The sequence below is a fragment of the Parasteatoda tepidariorum genome, chromosome 6, assembly GCF_043381705.1.
Source record: "Parasteatoda tepidariorum isolate YZ-2023 chromosome 6, CAS_Ptep_4.0, whole genome shotgun sequence".
Lineage (NCBI taxonomy): Eukaryota > Metazoa > Arthropoda > Arachnida > Araneae > Theridiidae > Parasteatoda > Parasteatoda tepidariorum.
This window is the reverse complement of record NC_092209.1, coordinates 24,789,560-24,808,537: the sequence shown is the minus strand read 5'-3', so window position 1 is coordinate 24,808,537 and position 18,978 is coordinate 24,789,560. Positions and strand designations below refer to the sequence as shown.

General features: G+C 32.1%; 1 protein-coding gene across 1 annotated transcript in view; it reads right to left on the bottom strand.

Moving 5' to 3' along the window:
• Window positions 1–17,939: 17,939 nt before the first annotated feature.
• Window positions 17,940–18,978, bottom strand: part of LOC107453305 (putative ammonium transporter 3) — a 70,485-nt gene continuing 69,446 nt past the window's right edge. The window contains exon 8 of the mRNA XM_071181744.1: window positions 17,940–18,443. Within this exon, the coding sequence (XP_071037845.1) occupies window positions 18,045–18,443 (399 nt within the window). The 3' untranslated portion in view covers window positions 17,940–18,044. The remainder of the gene's footprint in view (window positions 18,444–18,978) is intronic.

Below are 18,978 nucleotides of genomic sequence, written 5' to 3'. Positions count from 1 at the left end.
TTTCATATAATGTATTTTTTATTACTGCATTTATTCTTATATTTTGATTAAGTATTTTGGTTTCTTCCAAAAATAAGATTTAAAAATTAATTTTAAAGTCGAATCGTGCTATAATACTTGGAGAACAAATATCAAAAGAAGTCATGAATGTTTTTGCAAGTAAAAAAATTATTGAAGAAAGGCAATAGTTTGCAGGCCATAAAAGTTTTGTTTTTTTTTAAAAATAAACAGTGGTTCAACTAACACGGTTACGTCACTGGGGTAACAATCTGTGATTGACTGATAACCATATCTCACAGTAAAGAAACAAAAGAAAAACTGTCTCATACCTGCCAAGTTTCCCGGAATTATGCGGGAGATTTTATTTTCATATTTAAAGTGGTAATAAATATATACTATTTTTTTCTTTTATAAATTTAATTTTTAAATGATTTTGATCACCACTATTCTTACAAAAATTAAGCTTATATATTATGTAATATTGCTAACTCGTATCAAATTATTTATATTGGTAGTTAGATGCCAATAGAATTACAGTTAGTAACTATAATTTTCTTGCTAGAGCCTAGTCACACAGACTACTTTTAGAACATTAGCTCAAATCTCAGTAACTGATTCGTCAGATTTTTGAGGGACATAATGGGGTGTGAAGTGGATGTAAAATTGGAGGAAAAGGGAGTGTCAAACACGGAAAAAACATATCAAATATATTTCTAAAGCCATGATAATGAAACTATAGCGTGTTTAGTTTCTGTCGAAATAAAAAATATTTCTGCCCATAATCGTAGTTCAACTACCACTTGAGAAAATTATTTTCGTCTAGAGCAAAAGTTGGCAGGTATATAAATATATGAAAGTATCGAGATATGTCCTGTTCTGTTTCAGTCACCAATTTTTTAATCTTAAGACCTGTTAGAGCCATCGCCTTCTATAACAGGGGTGGCCAAGCTCCTTAATAGTCGAGCCATTTTTCAAAATTTGAAATTTTTCGCGAGCCGCAATTAAATACGTATTTAAAAGGTATGAAAAAGGTATTAAAATTTTTTTTACATAAATTATATTTATCGAGAACATGTAAGTAAAAGTACAAAATTTGTGGATTGAATTTAAATATTAAAAATTAAACACATTTATTTTACTTCCCTTGATAATTCTTAAAAATTTGGTGAATAATTGGTGTCAGCACTTCTCAGTAATTCTTTGAGATGCTGGTTAGTTTATACTGATCGGTTTTTGGATTTCACGAATTTTAACCCCTTGGGGACGGTTGATTCAGAAAAGCATTCGCACAAAATCAGAATCAAGTTGTAATTAAATAAAAAACGGTAACTTAAATGTAGTCGTTGCTAATTTGACAGACTTACTTTGCTTTTACTTTAATTATTGTTAGTTTAATCATATATATAATCAATGTTAATTCAAAGTATAACGAAATAGTTTTATTTTGAACTAAGTAATGGTGAATTAAATAAATCAAACAATTATAAATCCGCCCACAAATAAACTGCTAAAGAATTACTTTGATTACCAGTTCAATCTTTTTACCCTGGTTGATACGGTTTTATGCTGGCACGTATTTGTGACAGTCAGCGCGAAAGGGTTAAAGCAGAGATGCCAACTTGCTCCGGACAGCAAATATATATTTTAAAGTGGTAGTTTATCAATTGTAATTCTTCGTTTTAATAAATTCAATTTAGTCGATTTTCATTCACCACTATTTCTAAATAATTCGTAGGCTTATATATTCACCACTTCATTACAATTATGACATGTTAAACCTTTAAAAAATTAACAAAATTATTCACATGTTTGCAAATTGTAAATTGCAGTTACTTACCGTTTTTTAAATTATTTTGGCGTGACCGGAGCAGTTGGCATCTCTGTTAAAATGGAATAAAATGATTCACATAACGTTCACGTTGTTCCGAATATTGAAATAATTCTACAATCAGCCTTTTTTAATTCAGGAAACTTCGATTCTGGTACAAATTTCCAAAATTCAGTAATCGACGTCGACTTATATTTTAATTGTAGAGCTTGATCTTCTTGTATCTTTATTAATTCTAATTCTCCAGATGCTTTTTGTGTCATAATAGTACAAAAATGAAAAGGGAACTCGGGTACATTTATCGAGAGCCACAAATAATCCTTCAAAAAGCCACATGTGGCTCACGAGCTGCTGGTTGGCCACCTCTGTTCTATAACATGGTTTTTAATAGATAGTCTGATCAGACCACTAAGAGGTTAAACTCATACTCATATGTGGTGGTTATCTTAGCATCAGCCCCGCTAGGGACTCTAACTAATTCAGATGAGTGGGAATAAATAATAAATCGCCGAAGCGCAACTGAAAGGTGAAGAAGAAACCAGTTTACGAAAGAACCATTTAATTCAAAATCTAGTAAATATAAGAAAGTGGTAGCAAATATATTACTAAAATTTATTTAATTTAAGAATATAATTGGTTTGTCTTATTTACTTGTCAAAACTGATTCACAATTTAAATAGTCTACGCAGACTACTTATAAGAAAATGTGGAGGCTTTATGATCTAGGAGGTGTTGTTAGAGCCCAGCATTTTCTATCCAGGACGGGTTTTTTTTTTATTAGCTTTTATTTACGAAAAGATAAAAACTAGCGAGACAATTAATTTATTGTTAGTTTTTATATAGTAGGGGAAAAAAACTCACATGTCTTTTGCGATGTTTAAGAAATATAATTATTTCTAGTTTATTGTTTTAACCAGGAAATTGTGTTTTTAAAATTTGAGTAACAGAATTACCCTAAAAAATACAGGATGGCCATAGTCTCAAAAAAATTTGAAAATCGGTGACACCTTTCTCATGAGGTTATCGTAAACTTTAAAGACTTCAAAATTTTCGTTAATCATAGGTATACAGCTGCATCACTGCCAACTCTTTCGGTTTTCCCGGAAGATTTCATTTTCGTATTTAAAGTGAAGGACAAACTCATATTATTCCATTAAACTTTTGGAATTTTAATAATAATTATAAATGAGTTTGATGACCTCTATATGTAATTAATTATAACAAATATATAAAAGCATAATAATATATACGAAAACAAATTTCAATCAAATTAAAATATAGATTTTTCAGTAAGATAGTTTTTCTATAATTGTTTTACTACCACTTGGAAATTCCATTCTCGGAAATAGTGAATGATGGCGGGTTGGCAACTACAACTTCAGATAGTGTATCTTTATTGAAGAGGTATACTTAATCTCGTATTCTTAACCCCTTGACATACGAAGACGTCTGGGAGACATCATTTGTTTCCTATGTAAAAACAGTAGCTGTCTTCAACACAAAGATGCCAATTTGCTCCGGACAGCAAATAAATATTTTAAAATTGTAGTTTATCAATTGTGATTCTTGGTTTAATAAATTCAATTTTGTAGATTCAATCCACCACTATTTTTAAATAATTTGTAAGCTTATATGATTGGAGTTTTAATTATAATTACTATGTTTTTTTTAGACTGACCTTCTATAAAGTAAAATATTCACTGATTTACAGTGGATTGGTAATGTTTAGCAGCAAATAGTATTACACATATAAGGGTTATTTTATCTTTCTTGGATTAAGTGTTATCAGACTATCTACACTTTTCCGGAAAGGAGTAAAGTATGATAACATCACATTAAAATTAATTATTGACTGGGATACTTTGTGATAGACTTTTAAAAGCGAATTACAAATTATTTGAATTTTTTTTTACCTATTTAAAAATTGGGTATCATGTTAAGAGATCATTTCGTGAAATTTTTTAATTGCAGAACAAATTATGAGAATTTTGTGAAAAGAAAAATAACCGCTGGAAAGTCTAAAGGCGAAAATCAAAATTTTAAAAGTGCAATGTTTCACTTTCTATGCTATTAGTTAAAGCTACGAATTTCGTAAGAAAATGTCCGTTACGTTTATCATTACAATCTTACAGCATCTAAGATGTTAGTAAATTATTTCCTCAGAGGCTTATTTATGATTTCAATGTAGAAAGCCTGTAAAGCAAAATTATCTTAATCCCACACCTTATACAGCTCCTTATGCAAAAAAAAAAGAATACTTACCGAAATACATAGATATCCATTCTATGAAGTATACACGTTAAAATGATCAACGTGTCAAAAGCAGCATATATTGGAGATAAAAAGCCGTAATCAATGCCTGTCTTGAGTAAAGCTGTAGCTGAATCAGCCAAGTTTACTTCAAAATCGTTCGAAGTTCACGTCTTCATCGGTGACCTCTTAATTTCTTATCATCCGCAGATTCGATTAGAAATGCTTACGGGAAAACGACAGTTTTATCAGCTAAAGAGGTTTTATTGTTGATTTAATTTTTTTTCTTCTTATATATGAAGCTTAATAAAGAATATCAACTGAAAAATATGATTTTGTTTGTATTTCTAATCTCAGTAGCTTTTCAATGTTATTAAAATGTTATCTATCTTGAATTAGATAATCGTGAAATATTATATAATCTATGAAAAAATGATATTAGATAATCTATGAAAAAATTTATTACTAATTATATAGCTTGCTTTAACTATAAATTAATACATAAAATTATCTCATATTATTATCTAATTTCATAAATTCTTTCATTATGATGGCGCATATAGGCAGTCAAATTTATTTATTACATTCACTTGCAATCCCATTTGGGCTAAAATTAAAGAGCTTTTGTAACCAAGGCAAACATCATCAGATCTTCATGATATTACCGCACGTGAGTTAAAACAAAAATTAAGCTCTGTACTTGGTTTCATAGCGAAGCGTCATGTTTTTGGAGAGACACGGTGTTTGATGTATTGAATGGCAAAAAAGAGGATTTCCACATGATTTAGCTAATTGAAAAAATCACACCATGCCAAATTTTTCAACTCATATCAGCAGAAATATGTCGTAACGCCATTGATCCAGACTTATTTCAGACCATCATCCAAAATATGGTTCATGGTTCGTGTGCATCACCACAGATGTCTGTTTGAAAATGCACTAGCGATATCCTAGAGAATTAACTGCTGAGACTATCACAAGTTTTTTCATCATTAAATGAAATTCTCATTTCAAATCACAATCGCCAATCTCATTTACACACTTAAATACAAAATTATAATTCACACTGAAAGCGTTGCAACGCATGCAGTGTACAGCTAGTTATTACATAAAAGGGATGTTTTTTAGTAGAACATATCTTCAATTTTCTAGACTCCCGTTATTCCTAAGACCTTATATTTTATAGCACGGTCTTATTTCAGCAAAATAATTTATTATAGTGACACGCTTAAGTTACTGTTTTTTTCTTTAAAAAAAATCATGTATTAAAAGTTATAGCATTATTCTCGCATTAGTGCTGCCAGAACTTAAATTTTCAAAGCTACTGAAGTATTTTCATTACTACTGTAGCAAGTTTTTAACAAAAAGTCGGAATGTAGTATTTTTCGTAGTATTTTTTTTAAAAAAAAGGTATTATTACGTTTTTTTTCTTCGATCAATTTTTAAATCAAAGAGAAATGCCACTCAAATTTTTTGAAGTCACAATCAATTTTTGAAATAAGCTAACCGGATACATCTTAATCTACACTTTGACCGCGATAAACTGCCACCTATAAAAGCCACAAACTAATTGCGAATTATTTCAGCATAGTGTTATTCTTGGCGTCGTTTTAAATAGCTGTCGCCATGAAAATCAAGATGTGCCGCTAACCGCTCGTTTTGTACTAGTCCAGAGATGCCAACTGCTCCGGACACGCCAAAATAATTTAAAAAAAACGGTAAATAACTACAAAGTAAATTTTACTAGTTTTGCTTGCTTTTTAAATGGTATAGAATGGCAAAAGTATTATAAAGTGGAGAATTATATAAACCTACGAATTATTTAGAAATAGTGGTGGATAAAAATCTACTAAATTGAATTTATTAAAACAAAAGTCTCAATTAATAAACAACCACTTTAAAATATATATTTGCTGTCCGGAGCAAGTTGGCATCTCTGCTAGTCTCTCTATCAAGTGATGATTGTAAGAAACCAAAGTTTATTAATTCCTTATTAGTAAATTATAATATAATATAACTTGCCTTTTGTGCAACCAACACACGTATTAAAAATAGATTTTACGCTGTAGGAATAGATTACGTATGTAGGACATGAAAAAAAAAAATTTTCATTTAAGAAATTTTTTTTTTCATTTAAGTTCAATTTTCGACAAATTTGTTATAAATCATTTAAGATACACACAATTATTTTAAGACAAATTTGCTGATTTAAATCTTTGTTACTATGCGTTTACTTGAAGTATAAGTGCGTATAAAGGAAAAGATAATAGTTTTTCCATTTTAAAACCATTATATCATACCTGCCAACTCTTCCGGATTTTGCGGAAGATTTTATTTTCATATTTAAAGTGGTAGTAAGAATATACTATTTTTTTCTTTTATAAACTTAATTTCTAGATGATTTTGGTCACCACTATTCTTACAAAAATTAAACACATATATTAATATGCGTTACTATCATGATTGTCAACTTAAGTTTTCTCAAATACAACGTATTTGTTTGCTTAAAATTGAAGTTTTAATTCCATTTTAATACCACTGGAAAAAATGGGAAGGATTAAAAGTTGGCAGGTATGTTATATTCTTACTAATATATCCTTTTATTTTATCCTTTCAATAGTATTATTATTCCTTTAATAGTATTTAATCCTTCTAATAATACTTAAACTTCCAAATTACTACAGTAGATGGCGCTTAAAATGTGTAGTATTTTCTCAGAAAAAATTGAAGTATTTTTTAATTTCAAAGTCTCGCAACCATGTCTCGCACCATGGGTGAAAGCCCTTATATAGCAAGACGGAAAAGAGAAAAACCTGGTACGTAAAACATTTCATTCCAGCATTTTTTTCGAAAAAAATGAAATATCTGTAACTATCAAGATTTCTTTTATAATTCTGGCATATATATAAAACTGCTTCTTTTCCAATATAAAGTAGATATTGTTGAAAAATTTTAAAAAAGAATAAGTAAACTCCTCCCCAAAACAAACAATAACTGAAATGGTTTTACTACCAGCCTTTCCTCTTTTCCGTCTCGCTTTCACCCCTGTCTCGCACCCACGTTAACTATCAAACTATATTTAAAGCCACACATAGTTTAGCCCTTTCGCGTCGACTGTCACAAATACGTGCCAGCATAAAACCGTATCAATCAGGGTAAAAAGATAAAACTGGTAATCTAAGTATTTCTTTAGTTGTTTATTTGTGGGCGGAGTTATAATTGTTTGATTTATTTAATTCACCATTACTTTGTTTAAAATAAAACTATTTAGCTATACTTTGAATTAACATTGATTATGTATATGATTAAGCTAACAATAATTAAAGTAAAAGCAAAGTAAGTCTGTCAAATTAGCAACGACTACATTTAAGTTACCGTTTTTTATTTAATTACATCCTGATTCTGATTTTGTACTATATGCTTTTCTGAATCCCCCGTCCCCAAGGGGTTAAGCAAGCTGCTTCGGATAATTTAAATTATTTTTAATTAATCAAGCAAGGTGCTTGAATCCTCCTAACAGCCACCACATAGACTGCTGACCTTAACCCTTTCGCGCCGACTGTTACAAATACGTGACAGACCGTATCAATCAGGGTAAAAATATAAAACTGGTAATCAAAGTATTTCTTTAGCAGTTTATTTGTGGGCGGAGTTATAATTGTTTGATTTATTTAATTCACCATTACTTTGTTCAAAATAAAACTATTTAGTTATACTTTGAAATAACATTGATTATATATATGTTTAAACTAACAATAATTAAAGTAAAAGCAAAGTAAGTCTGTCAAATCAGCAACGACTACATTTAAGTTACCGTTTTTTATTTAATTACAACTTGATTCTGATTTTGCACGAATGCTTTTCTGAATCACCCGTCCCCAAAGGGTTAAAATTCTTACCATAATTATCGAAACAAACATAAAGGATGGGATAGAGGCCGCTGCGCTGCGCAGGTCATTACCTCCTACACCAGAAAACCTCTACAAGGTTTTTCATAAGTAGTCTACGCAGACTATTTAAAAAGTGAACCAGCTGTGCGCAAGATCTCAAACTTTATTTTAAAAGTTCTTTCATTCGTTGTTTTAGAACTGGGCATCTGAGGTATAAATAGCCCTTGTCCTTTATTTTAAAAGTGACTGGGAGATATTTATGATATATATTTGAGAAATGAATCTGTAGTGGTGGACAAGTAAATAATACAAACTAATCATATTCATAAATTAAACAAATTTTAAGAAATATACTTGCTACCCCTTTCTTATTCTTGATAGATTTTCTATTAAAGGGTTCTTCCGTAAACTGGTTTACCTTCATAGTGGTCTGATTGGACTTCAAATAAAAAACCGTGTGGAGGCTTTGCCCAGGTGCCCAGCTCAAAGATCAAAAGAAGAAGATTTCTCTCTCTCATTCATAAATAAAAGGCCATGTTTGGCCCAAATACTTACTTCCCAATATCAAGTTTAAATTTTTTTTTCTCGATACAATATCAAGAAATTTTTATTTTATTTTATTGTCGTTTAAGCAACTTTCTGTGCCTACCTTAAATCACACAGACATTTTGACACTCTGACATAATAGCTTCAGAGTGACTGGGTGAAGGTGACAAATAAAGGAATACTTACAGCCCATTCATTGCATTTCATCAACATAATGAAACATAGAACTATGAATAACTATTTTAAGAAATAAATTTTAATTACCACTTTTTTTTGTAAAAGTATTTTTAATATATAATTGACTTCGTATTAAAAAGGAGCACAATCAATTTATTAAAAACTCTAGCGAGGCTGGCAATATCCAGCGTGTCATTATAATTATAGAACAGCTATTTGGAGTCAAACAGACTTCTAAAAAATTAATGTTTCTTCAAAGTAAATGATCACTATTGCTAAAAAATATAATATGAAAGAGCTCTTAACCTCTTCGAGACGAGCGAGTCATATATATATATTCTCAAGGTGGCGGCAATCAGAGTAATATATANACTGTTCCGCTTAATACAATATATTGATTATTTTAATATGCTTATTGAATAGTAAAGCTTGTGGAATAAGAATAATTGCACACATTCTTTAACCTCTTCGAGACGGGGAGTCATATAGGGATTGTCAGGGTGGCGGCATTCAGGGTAAAATATATATATCTGGTAGGCAAAATATTTCTATATCAGTTTATTTGAGGGAAGGAGTAATAATAGTTTGATTTACTTAATATACCGTACTTAATTCGAAAGAAAAATTATATTATATTTGTTAGATTTAAATTGTAAGCAAAAATTAGATAGATCTGGGTGTTATAGTCGTTTGTGTGCGAGCTCATCTCAGAAAGTCACAGTCAAATCGGTAGTAGCTGTCCTTCAAGACGTTGTGACCGAGCTCTGCGACTATGTCTTTCCATCGATGTGCACGTGAAGGGAAGCGGCGAACTGAAAGATCCGCGCAGCGTTCTCTCGACCTCAATGATAAATTCAACCTACTTAAAACTGAAGAGGAACGCCTTGAGTTTTTCGACAATTTCTTCGAACCATTTTCTGAAAATGATATAATTGATATTATGATCGAACAATCAGAAAAGAAACTCAAATGGCAGCAGGAAAATTGCAAACCACCATATATGGACGAATATAAATGTATCGCCTTAAGGAAGAAAAGGAAAGAACTTTGTACTGTGGAAACGACCATGTCCATAGAAACTGTAAAGACAGTGCAAACAGTAACGTCTACGGAGTCAGCAGTAAAAGTTACTTCCTGTGAGCCACAACTGGAAAATACTCAAATCGAGCCCACGGCGGACAAGTGCGTAGAGAAGGAGCCTGATATCCCAGTTTCTTCTCCCAAAACACTGAAAAAGTAAAGAAAGAAAAGCCATAGCACCAGCAATACCCAGGAGCCTTCTACAACTTGCCCTGAAACTACTTCAGAGACAACTCTCTCTAACCCTGAATCGACGGAGCCACCTCCACCGGCTAAACCCACTTTCCTCCCGAGAAAACTTAAGTTTTTCGTGCAGGGACTTAAAGTAAACCAATCTTCGGAGAGATATTGACGAAAATGGTCGACGACGCATCAAAATTGAGCAACTGAGAAAGAGGTGTGGCGACGGATACAAGCCCCTCCCCCTTTTTCTAGTGATACTGCAAGATTCCCAGAACATCAGGACTTTATTAACACAAAGTATATTCTATCTCATCCTGTCCAAATAGAGAAATTTCATGGAGCCATTATGCCATACAATGCTACAAATGTCAGAAATTTGGACACACTCAAAAATCGTGTTCAAATGAGCCAGCATGCATGAAATGCACAGGGGCGCATTTCATTTACCAATGTACGAAGCCTCTCTCCCTTCCTGCCAGGTGCATAAACTGCCAAGGCGATCACCCGGCCTGCTTTACGGGCTGTGGTGCTAGGCCGAAAAGACACCAGCGCACCTTCACGAGGAAACCTCAAGATGCCCCCAGCAATGAAGCTAGATTCCTGAATATTCTCAAAGAACTCCAGGAACTGTTGAATGACGAGAAAATAGTCGCTCTACTCATCTCCTTGCTCCCAACCCAAAAGATGTAGATATATAGCCCCATCATCCTGCCTGCTATACCTCACATGATTCCTTTCTTCATTTTTATCTCATTTCAGGTTCTATTCCGAGCCTACATCACATCTTTCCTATAAATGTTTCCGTCATGGGATATTTCAAAATGAATGGGAAAAGAGCCATTTAGGCCTCAGATGCCCAGTTCTACAACAACGAACGAACGAACGAAATGAAAGCAAATATTTTGACCCCGTCAGGCTTCAAGGCGTCATATACAAGCTCGAAAATTTCAATATCCCCAAAGATTTAGTACTGCTAATTAATAATTATCTGACAAACAGAACTTTTCTTTTAAAAATCAATACAGCCGTTTCTACCACTAGATGCATTAGAACGGGAGTTCCTCAAGGATCAATCCTCGGCCCTGTGCTCTACCTAATTTATTCAGCGGAATTTCCAAATTTTAATAATATGAGAAACATCACCACAGCCTTCTACGCGGATGATACTGCCTTTATGAGCAGATCCATAAATCCTAAGAAGTCAGTTACTAATCTCAGAAATATCATACCTCATATCGAAGACTGGTGCACAAAATGGAAGGTAGCCATCAACACCACCAAATCTTCACTCCTAATTACTAGAGAATCAAGTAAAAAGAAAGTCATCTATCCAAATATTACTCTATTCAGTGATACAATACCACTAGTTCGAAAGGCCACCTACCTAGGCGTCACCATTACTAGTGCTTTAAACTGAAATTCCCATATTAATAATATTATTAAGCAAAGCGTAGGGAACCTATCGAGCCCTGAAGCGATGTTAAACTATAATTCAAAACTTGCACTCAAAACAAAACGAACGCTATAGCTCCAATGCATTCGACCGATCATCAGCTATGCAGCCCCTGCATGGAGCACAACCACTGGTACTCAAAAGAAGAAACTGGAGAGTAATCGAAATACATCGCTGGCGCCCCCAGGTCCATGAGAATGAAAGATCTAAGAAAAGATTTAAAAATCAACAAAATAGATGATTCTGGTTCCGTACGAATACATTTATGACTCACCCGTCCCGAAAAGGTTAAAGATTAAAAACTTGTATTTTATTATTGCAGAGACAATGCTACAATATAATGTAATATTGTATTACAGATCGCGAGAGCGCAAGTAATATAAAAATTAAAAAACTACATGAATATAAATAATACACATTACCTCACAACATATCTTAAAATGTTAAGTTCCATAGGCATTGGCGTAAGCGTATACAATATATCCACGTGCCAAAGCAGCAATAAAAGATCGACTATTTGTTTTCAACCATTTCTCAGGGTTAGTATTTGTTTTATTCTGTTTCTGCAATGTTAAATGGCATGTTTCTTTTATTTTAGAAGCTGAATTTTATAAATTAGAAGCAAACTGATGCATAAAGTACTAATTTGTTTTTCAACAAACTCAAGAACGAATTCGCAATGAGAATATTGGAGGGGGGAGGCAAAGGATTTCTTGTGAGCAATTCAAACATTGAGGACAGCAATATAACAAACGCTGTGAAGAAATGCAAGACGCCTCTGTAACTTTCACCTCTTGTAGAATAATTCCTTTTTATTTATAGTCTACTACTAATCCTACGTCACACTTAGTACTATTGCAGTAAGTCACAATGATTGACCTCTACCAAAGCCTCCACATGGTTTTTTGTTGATAGTCCGATCAGACCACTATGAAGTAAACCTCATTTGTGAAAGAACCATTTAATATGAAATCTATTAAAAATTAGAAAGTGGTAGCAAATATACGTCTAAAAATTTTTAAATTTATGAATATAATTGGTTTGGTTTATATACTTGTCAACCACTACAGATTCAATTCTCAAGCATATATGATAAATTTATCTAAAGTATCTCCACTCTGTGCTGTCGTCTACAAAAACATTTGCATGAATACTATTCAGAATTATGTTGTTCTTTTCCTTTTCCACCTGCATAATAAGTATATAGTTTTTATTTTGGAGTGCATTAAATGAATGTCATGACGAAGAAGTGACACTGAAATCTGGAGGAAATTTATTTTAGTTAAAACATAATGTCCTGGTAATGTATTTTTTTTTCTTAATTTACGAAAAGCTTTATTGAAGCAAAAGACAGTAATCCTCGTGCGCCAGGAGTCAAGGAGTGGTTCCATAATTAAAGCACTTTACTTGATTTCCATAATTAACAGGTATGTGTTTAGTAATGAAGCTTGAAGAAATTCATCTGGATTTTTAGATAAAACGAAATTGAATTTTAACTTCATTTTTTGGAGAGGCAATTAAAGAGTATGTAATTTAATAATTTTAAACCCTTTTCAAGAGACTTATAATGAAACATCTCAAAACACATGTAAAAGTATGCAAATGACAGTTCCTGAACACATTCCTTAAAATTGAAATATTGTAAAGAGATCAGAGGAGAACAGAAGTTATTAAAAGCTTGTAGCACAAATTGAAAGTGATAGAATAGTTTACTATAGACATTTAAAAGATTACTCAAATTGGTGATAAATACCCTAGCCATATCCTCAGTGAAGACTAAAAGGACGATTGCTTTTATCCAGCAACAAAAATTCAAGTATTTCAGTATTACGATTTATTTTTCGGAAACAAAGCAGTTCGATCAACTATAACCTTAATAAGTTAACCCCTTTGGCATATCATTAAACAAACTCTAAACTGTGCGGAATTATTAATTTCTTGATATAGAAATGATCTTTGATTGCACTGTAAACAACAACTCGTAACGGAATGTTGAGTTGAAGACGTCTGAGACACGTCAATTATTGTTTTGACTTAAGAAACAAATGACGTCTCCCAGACGTCCTCATATGTGTCAAAGGGTTAATAATATTTACACTTGAATCTGAACACTCAATGCTTTTTTTTAATGTTAGGAAGTAACAGAAAAAAAATCCACTTGGTATAAATAAATATGAATTTCTCTAACTACTTAAAAAGAACTCGATTACAAATTATAAAAGTTCATTCTGGATTTAGAAGTGTTGTTGTTTACATTCTGAGATTATAATGTCGCATGAAAGGAAGATTTTTTTGCAAACTATATTCTATTTTCATAACTGCTGTGAGTTTGCAACGGTTACTCGCGACTGCTAGGTCATGTTCAGCCTATCTTTACCCTATCTTTGTTTATTGTGAAAATGGAGCAAAACGTCAATATAACGAAAAGCCGTTTTTGGTCTAATTTTTTAATATTTAAAAGCTTCCTCCAATGCTGAATTATCTGGGCTGGTAAAATTTTGCAAAACAAAACTGTGACTTTCTTATTTTCTTTAGCAAAATATCATCCAAAAACTATAGTAACACCATCCCTAACAATTAGTGAAGTCTTTGAGATCTAGAACTGTTTATCCTAATTAGAATAAGAGTCAGAATTAAAACTATTACGCCTCTCTCTTTATTATAGTTTAAAATAAATTAATATTTCATACTATCATTGCATTCTAAAAAAGGCTAATACACTTTTAAAATAACAATTATCATTTAACAGTACGACTAGCAATCAAATTTTTTTCATCATCAGACATCCAGGCAGCAAAAACATCTCTGTCTGCCTGGACAATCTTGACATCGTTAGGAATAACAACTGTTGTTGAACAAGTCGAAGAGTCTGATATAATAGGTTTTTTCAGCGGTGAGGAACTTTCAGTCTGTGTGCCTGAATTCAGTTTTTCAGGAGGTTTGGAGCCTCCTCTTAAATTCCGATTCTGCGCTGTCTCCATGTACAGTTTAATGGTGTTGATTGTTGCAATGTCCAACTTCGGAAAGTGGCTACTAGTGTTAGCGTCGTACTCATAACGAATGTTGTGCTCAACTAAATCTGCACCAGCTTTTTCTTCTTCGGGTGTCATTCTTATTGGGACGAATTTATTGATGACCTGAAATCAAAAATAATTATTTTTGTACTAAAATCATTCGTAGATTCTTTATAGTTAAATGGATTAATACCATTCCGGAGTATGAGCAAATACTTTAATATGACTTTTTTATAAATATATTATAAAAACTACAGATAATCAAACACTTATGAGAATTTATTAAGACACAATCTTAATGGTTCGAGAGGAGGACCTCAAATAGGCTAATTAATTAGTGCAGACACAAAAACGTACTTTCTCTGAATAATCAAACTTTTTTCCCGCAACGGATAGGGATGTATGGCTCTCAAAATATGGTCCCCATAATTTAGTCAGGTGAGCGATGTCAAGTTTGGAATCCTTAACACTAGGTTTACGGACGTTTCTTAAATACATATCTTTACGAACAAGCGTCAATTTGACGCATGAACGAATACATATAACAGCATACCTGCCAACTTTCACTCTTTCCGAAAATTGATTTTCAGAGTGGTTGTAAAACAATAAACGAAAAACAATCAGGCTCAAAAATATATTTATATTTTGATCCCGATGAAATTCGCTTGCGCAAGGATTATTACATATCTGCCAACTCTTCCGGATTTTCCGGAAGATTTTATTTTCATATTTAAAGTGGTAGTAAATATATACTATTTTTCTTTTATAAACTTAATTTTTAAATGATTTTGATCACCACTATTCTTCCAAAAATGAAGCACATATATTCATATGCGGTACTATCATGGTTGTCAACTTAAGTTTTTTCAAATGCAACGTATTTGTTTGCTTAAAATTGAAGTTTTAATTCCATTTTAATACCACTGGGAAAAATGATAATGGAAGGGATTAAAAGTTGGCAGGTATGTTATTATGCTTTCATATATTTATTGTAATTATTTATATATAGTGGTGGTCAAACTCATTTATGATTATCATTATAATTCAAAAAGTTAATTGGAATAAGCTGAGTAATGCTACCACTTTAAATATGGAAATAAAATCTTCCGGAAAATCCGGAAGAGTTGGCAGGTATGTAACAGCACTTACAGAGATGGCAACTTGCTCCAGACAGCAAATATATATTTTCAAGTGGTAGTTTATTAATTGTGATTCTTGGCTTAATAAATTCANCATCTGCGTAGAAGGCTGCACAATTGATAAACTACCACTTTAAAATATATATTTGGTGTCGGGAACAAGTTGGCATCTGTGCTTCACAGAAAGCAATGAACACATACATGAAAGCTTCTCCCAATTTCTCAGGAAATTCTTTTTTTTTATTGATTGCTTTTTTGCGTGTATATAGTGATAGTAAATTTCATATTTTATCATTTTCTTAGTGATTTAATTAATTTGATTTTGCTCACTACTATATACAAGAGACTTAAATATAATAATACTTGATACTCGTGCAGTGAATTACTTAAAAGGTGGATAAAATCAAGTTAAATTTGAAATATTATTTCTAAACCTTCTAAGTATTGTGGGAAAACGTTATTTCCAAGTTGACATCCATGTAAATCGCAACATTTGTTATCACAATGGTTCCGAATTCGAATTAGGACTCTGATTGTTTTACTCATCTGTGCCTAGTGCCTTTTCAACTCGTATATTGATATACTATAATGTGTTTAGCACAACTGCCAATTTGTACGGCCCTTAAAGAATAATTTGCTTGTCACCAGTATTAGCGTTTTGGCGTATTAAATCTTTCAGTTTAAATTTTCAAAAAAATTTTTTAATCTTCTACAGTGAATCTATAATTTAAAAGAAAAATATGCTGAAAAGATCCATTTGTTGGCTAAATGTTTGTAGATGTCCTAATTGTTTTGTTTATAGAAAGTTCTTCCAAACTTAACTGTTGGTTTACTCCCACTTTGCAAAAGCTTTTTCAACGACCGTACAAATTGGCAGGTATGTGTTTATTCTTGAGTTTGAATGAAATTCATTTTGATTTTTAGACAAAATTAAATTGAATTTTAACTTTATTTTTTTTGGTGAGTATATTTCCCACCACCCGATAAAGGCTATTAAAAAAGTAAATTTAATAATTTTGAATCCATAATTAACATTTTAATAATTTTCAGTTTTAGGATTTATTTTTCGGAAACAAAGCAGTTCGATCAAAAATAACCTTAATAAGTTAACAATATTTGTACTTGAGTCTGAACAGCCAATGCTTTGTTTTAATGTTAGGAAGTAACAGAAAAAAATACACTTGGAATAAATAAATATGAATTTCTCTAACTACTTAAACAGAACTCGATTACGAACTCTAAAAGTTCATTTTGGATTAAGAAGCGTGTTGTTGTTTATACTCTGAGAGTATGATGTCGCATGAAATGAAGTGTTTTTTGCAAACTATATGCTATTTTCATAACTGCTGTGAGTTTGCAACAGTTACTCGCGATTGCTAGGTCATGTTCAGCCTATCTTTACCCTATCTTTGTTTATTCTGAAATTTGAGCAAAACGTCAATATAGCGGAAAGACGTTTGTGGTCTAATTTTTAAATATTTAAAAACTACAATGCATTATCTGGGCTCGTAAAATTTTGCAAAAAAACTGTGACTTTTTTATTTTTTGGCAACAGAGCATCCAAAAACCACAGTAGCACCATCCCTAACAAGAAGTGAAGTCTTTGAGATCTGTAGTATTATTCAAACACCAATCCACTTGCAACATCTGCTCATGGACGAACTACATTTTACGTAAATCCCTCACTAAGCACTTGTTCACACGTGTTTTTAAGAGTGGATTTTGTAAAACTCCCTTATGTCAACCCTATACAGGTCCACATAGGATTTTGAAACTGTCAGCTAAAAACCTTACAATTCAACTAAAAGGAAGGCAATCTACTGTGTCCATAGACCGTGTAAAGCCAGCATATTTGATTCCTACTACAGAGAAGGTTGAATCAAACTTACGGGTTGTAAAATCTGGAATTTCCAAATTCTTACGCACAGAAAAAAATCATTCTCCCTAGAAACCCGACAAAATTGCGACTAGATCTGGAAGACATGTACACTTTCCAGCAAAACTGGCAACTTATGCTTGTTATTAACATTATTAACTAAGCAAGGTTGTTTAGTATAAAATAATATTTATCAATGATGTAAATAGTGTAATATTCAAAATTTTATGTGAAATATTATGTCGTTTCAGAGTATAATACTCTGTCACTGGGGGGGGATAATCTGTAGTATTATTCTTAATCGATAATGAATCGATTAGGCAAGATGATTATAAATTATTTTTTATATGTTGGATGACCAAATTCTGAATGAAAAAATAAAACTGCTATGGTGAATAAATATTTGCTAACCTTCTGAATAAGTCTCTCTTGTATTAAGGTGATAAAACAACACTTCAGATCTAGAAAGTGACTGTTTATCTTAATTAGAATAAAAGTCAGAATTAAAACTATTATGTCTCTCTCTTTATTATAGTTTAAAATAAATTAATATTACATACTATCATTGCATTCTAAAAAAGGCTAATACACTTTTAAAATAACAATTATCATTTAACAGTACGACTAGCAATCAAATTTTTTTCATCATCAGACATCCAGGCAGCAAAAACATCTCTGTCTGCCTGGACAATCTTGACATCGTTAGGAATAACAACTGTTGTTGAACAAGTCGAAGAGTCTGATATAATAGGTTTTTTCAGGGGTGAGGAACTTTCAGTCTGTGTTCCTGAATTCAGTTTTTCAGGAGGTTTGGCGCCTCCTCTTAAATTCCGATTCTGTGCTGTCTCCATGTACAGTTTAATGGTGTTGATAGTTGCAATGTCCAACTTCGGAAAGTGGCTACTAGTGTTAGCGTCGTACTCATAACGAATGTTGTGCTCAACTAAATCTGCACCAGCTTTTTCTTCTTCGGGTGTCATTCTTATTGGGACGAATTTATTGATGACCTGAAATCAAAAATAATTATTTTTGTACTAAAATCATTCGTAGATTCTTTATAGTTAAATGGATTAATACCATTCCGGAGTATGAGCAAATACTTTAATATGACTTTTTATAAATATATTATAAAAACTGCAGATAATCAAACACTTATGAGAATTTATTAAGACACAATCTTAATGGTTCGAGAGGATGACCTCAAATAGGCTAATTAATTAGTGCAGACACAAAAACGTACTTTCTCTGAATAATCAAACTTTTTTCCCGCAACGGATAGGGATGTATGGCTCTCAAAATATGGTCCCCATAATTTAGTCAGGTGAGCGATGTCAAGTTTGGAATCCTTAACACTAGGTTTACGGACGTTTCTTAAATACATATCTTTACGAACAAGCGTCAATTTGACGCCTGAACGAATACATATAACAGCATACCTGCCAACTTTCACTCTTTCCGAAAATTGATTTTCAGAGTGGTTGTAAAACAATAAACGAAAAACAATCAGGCTCAAAAATATATGCATATTCAAAATAACTAATA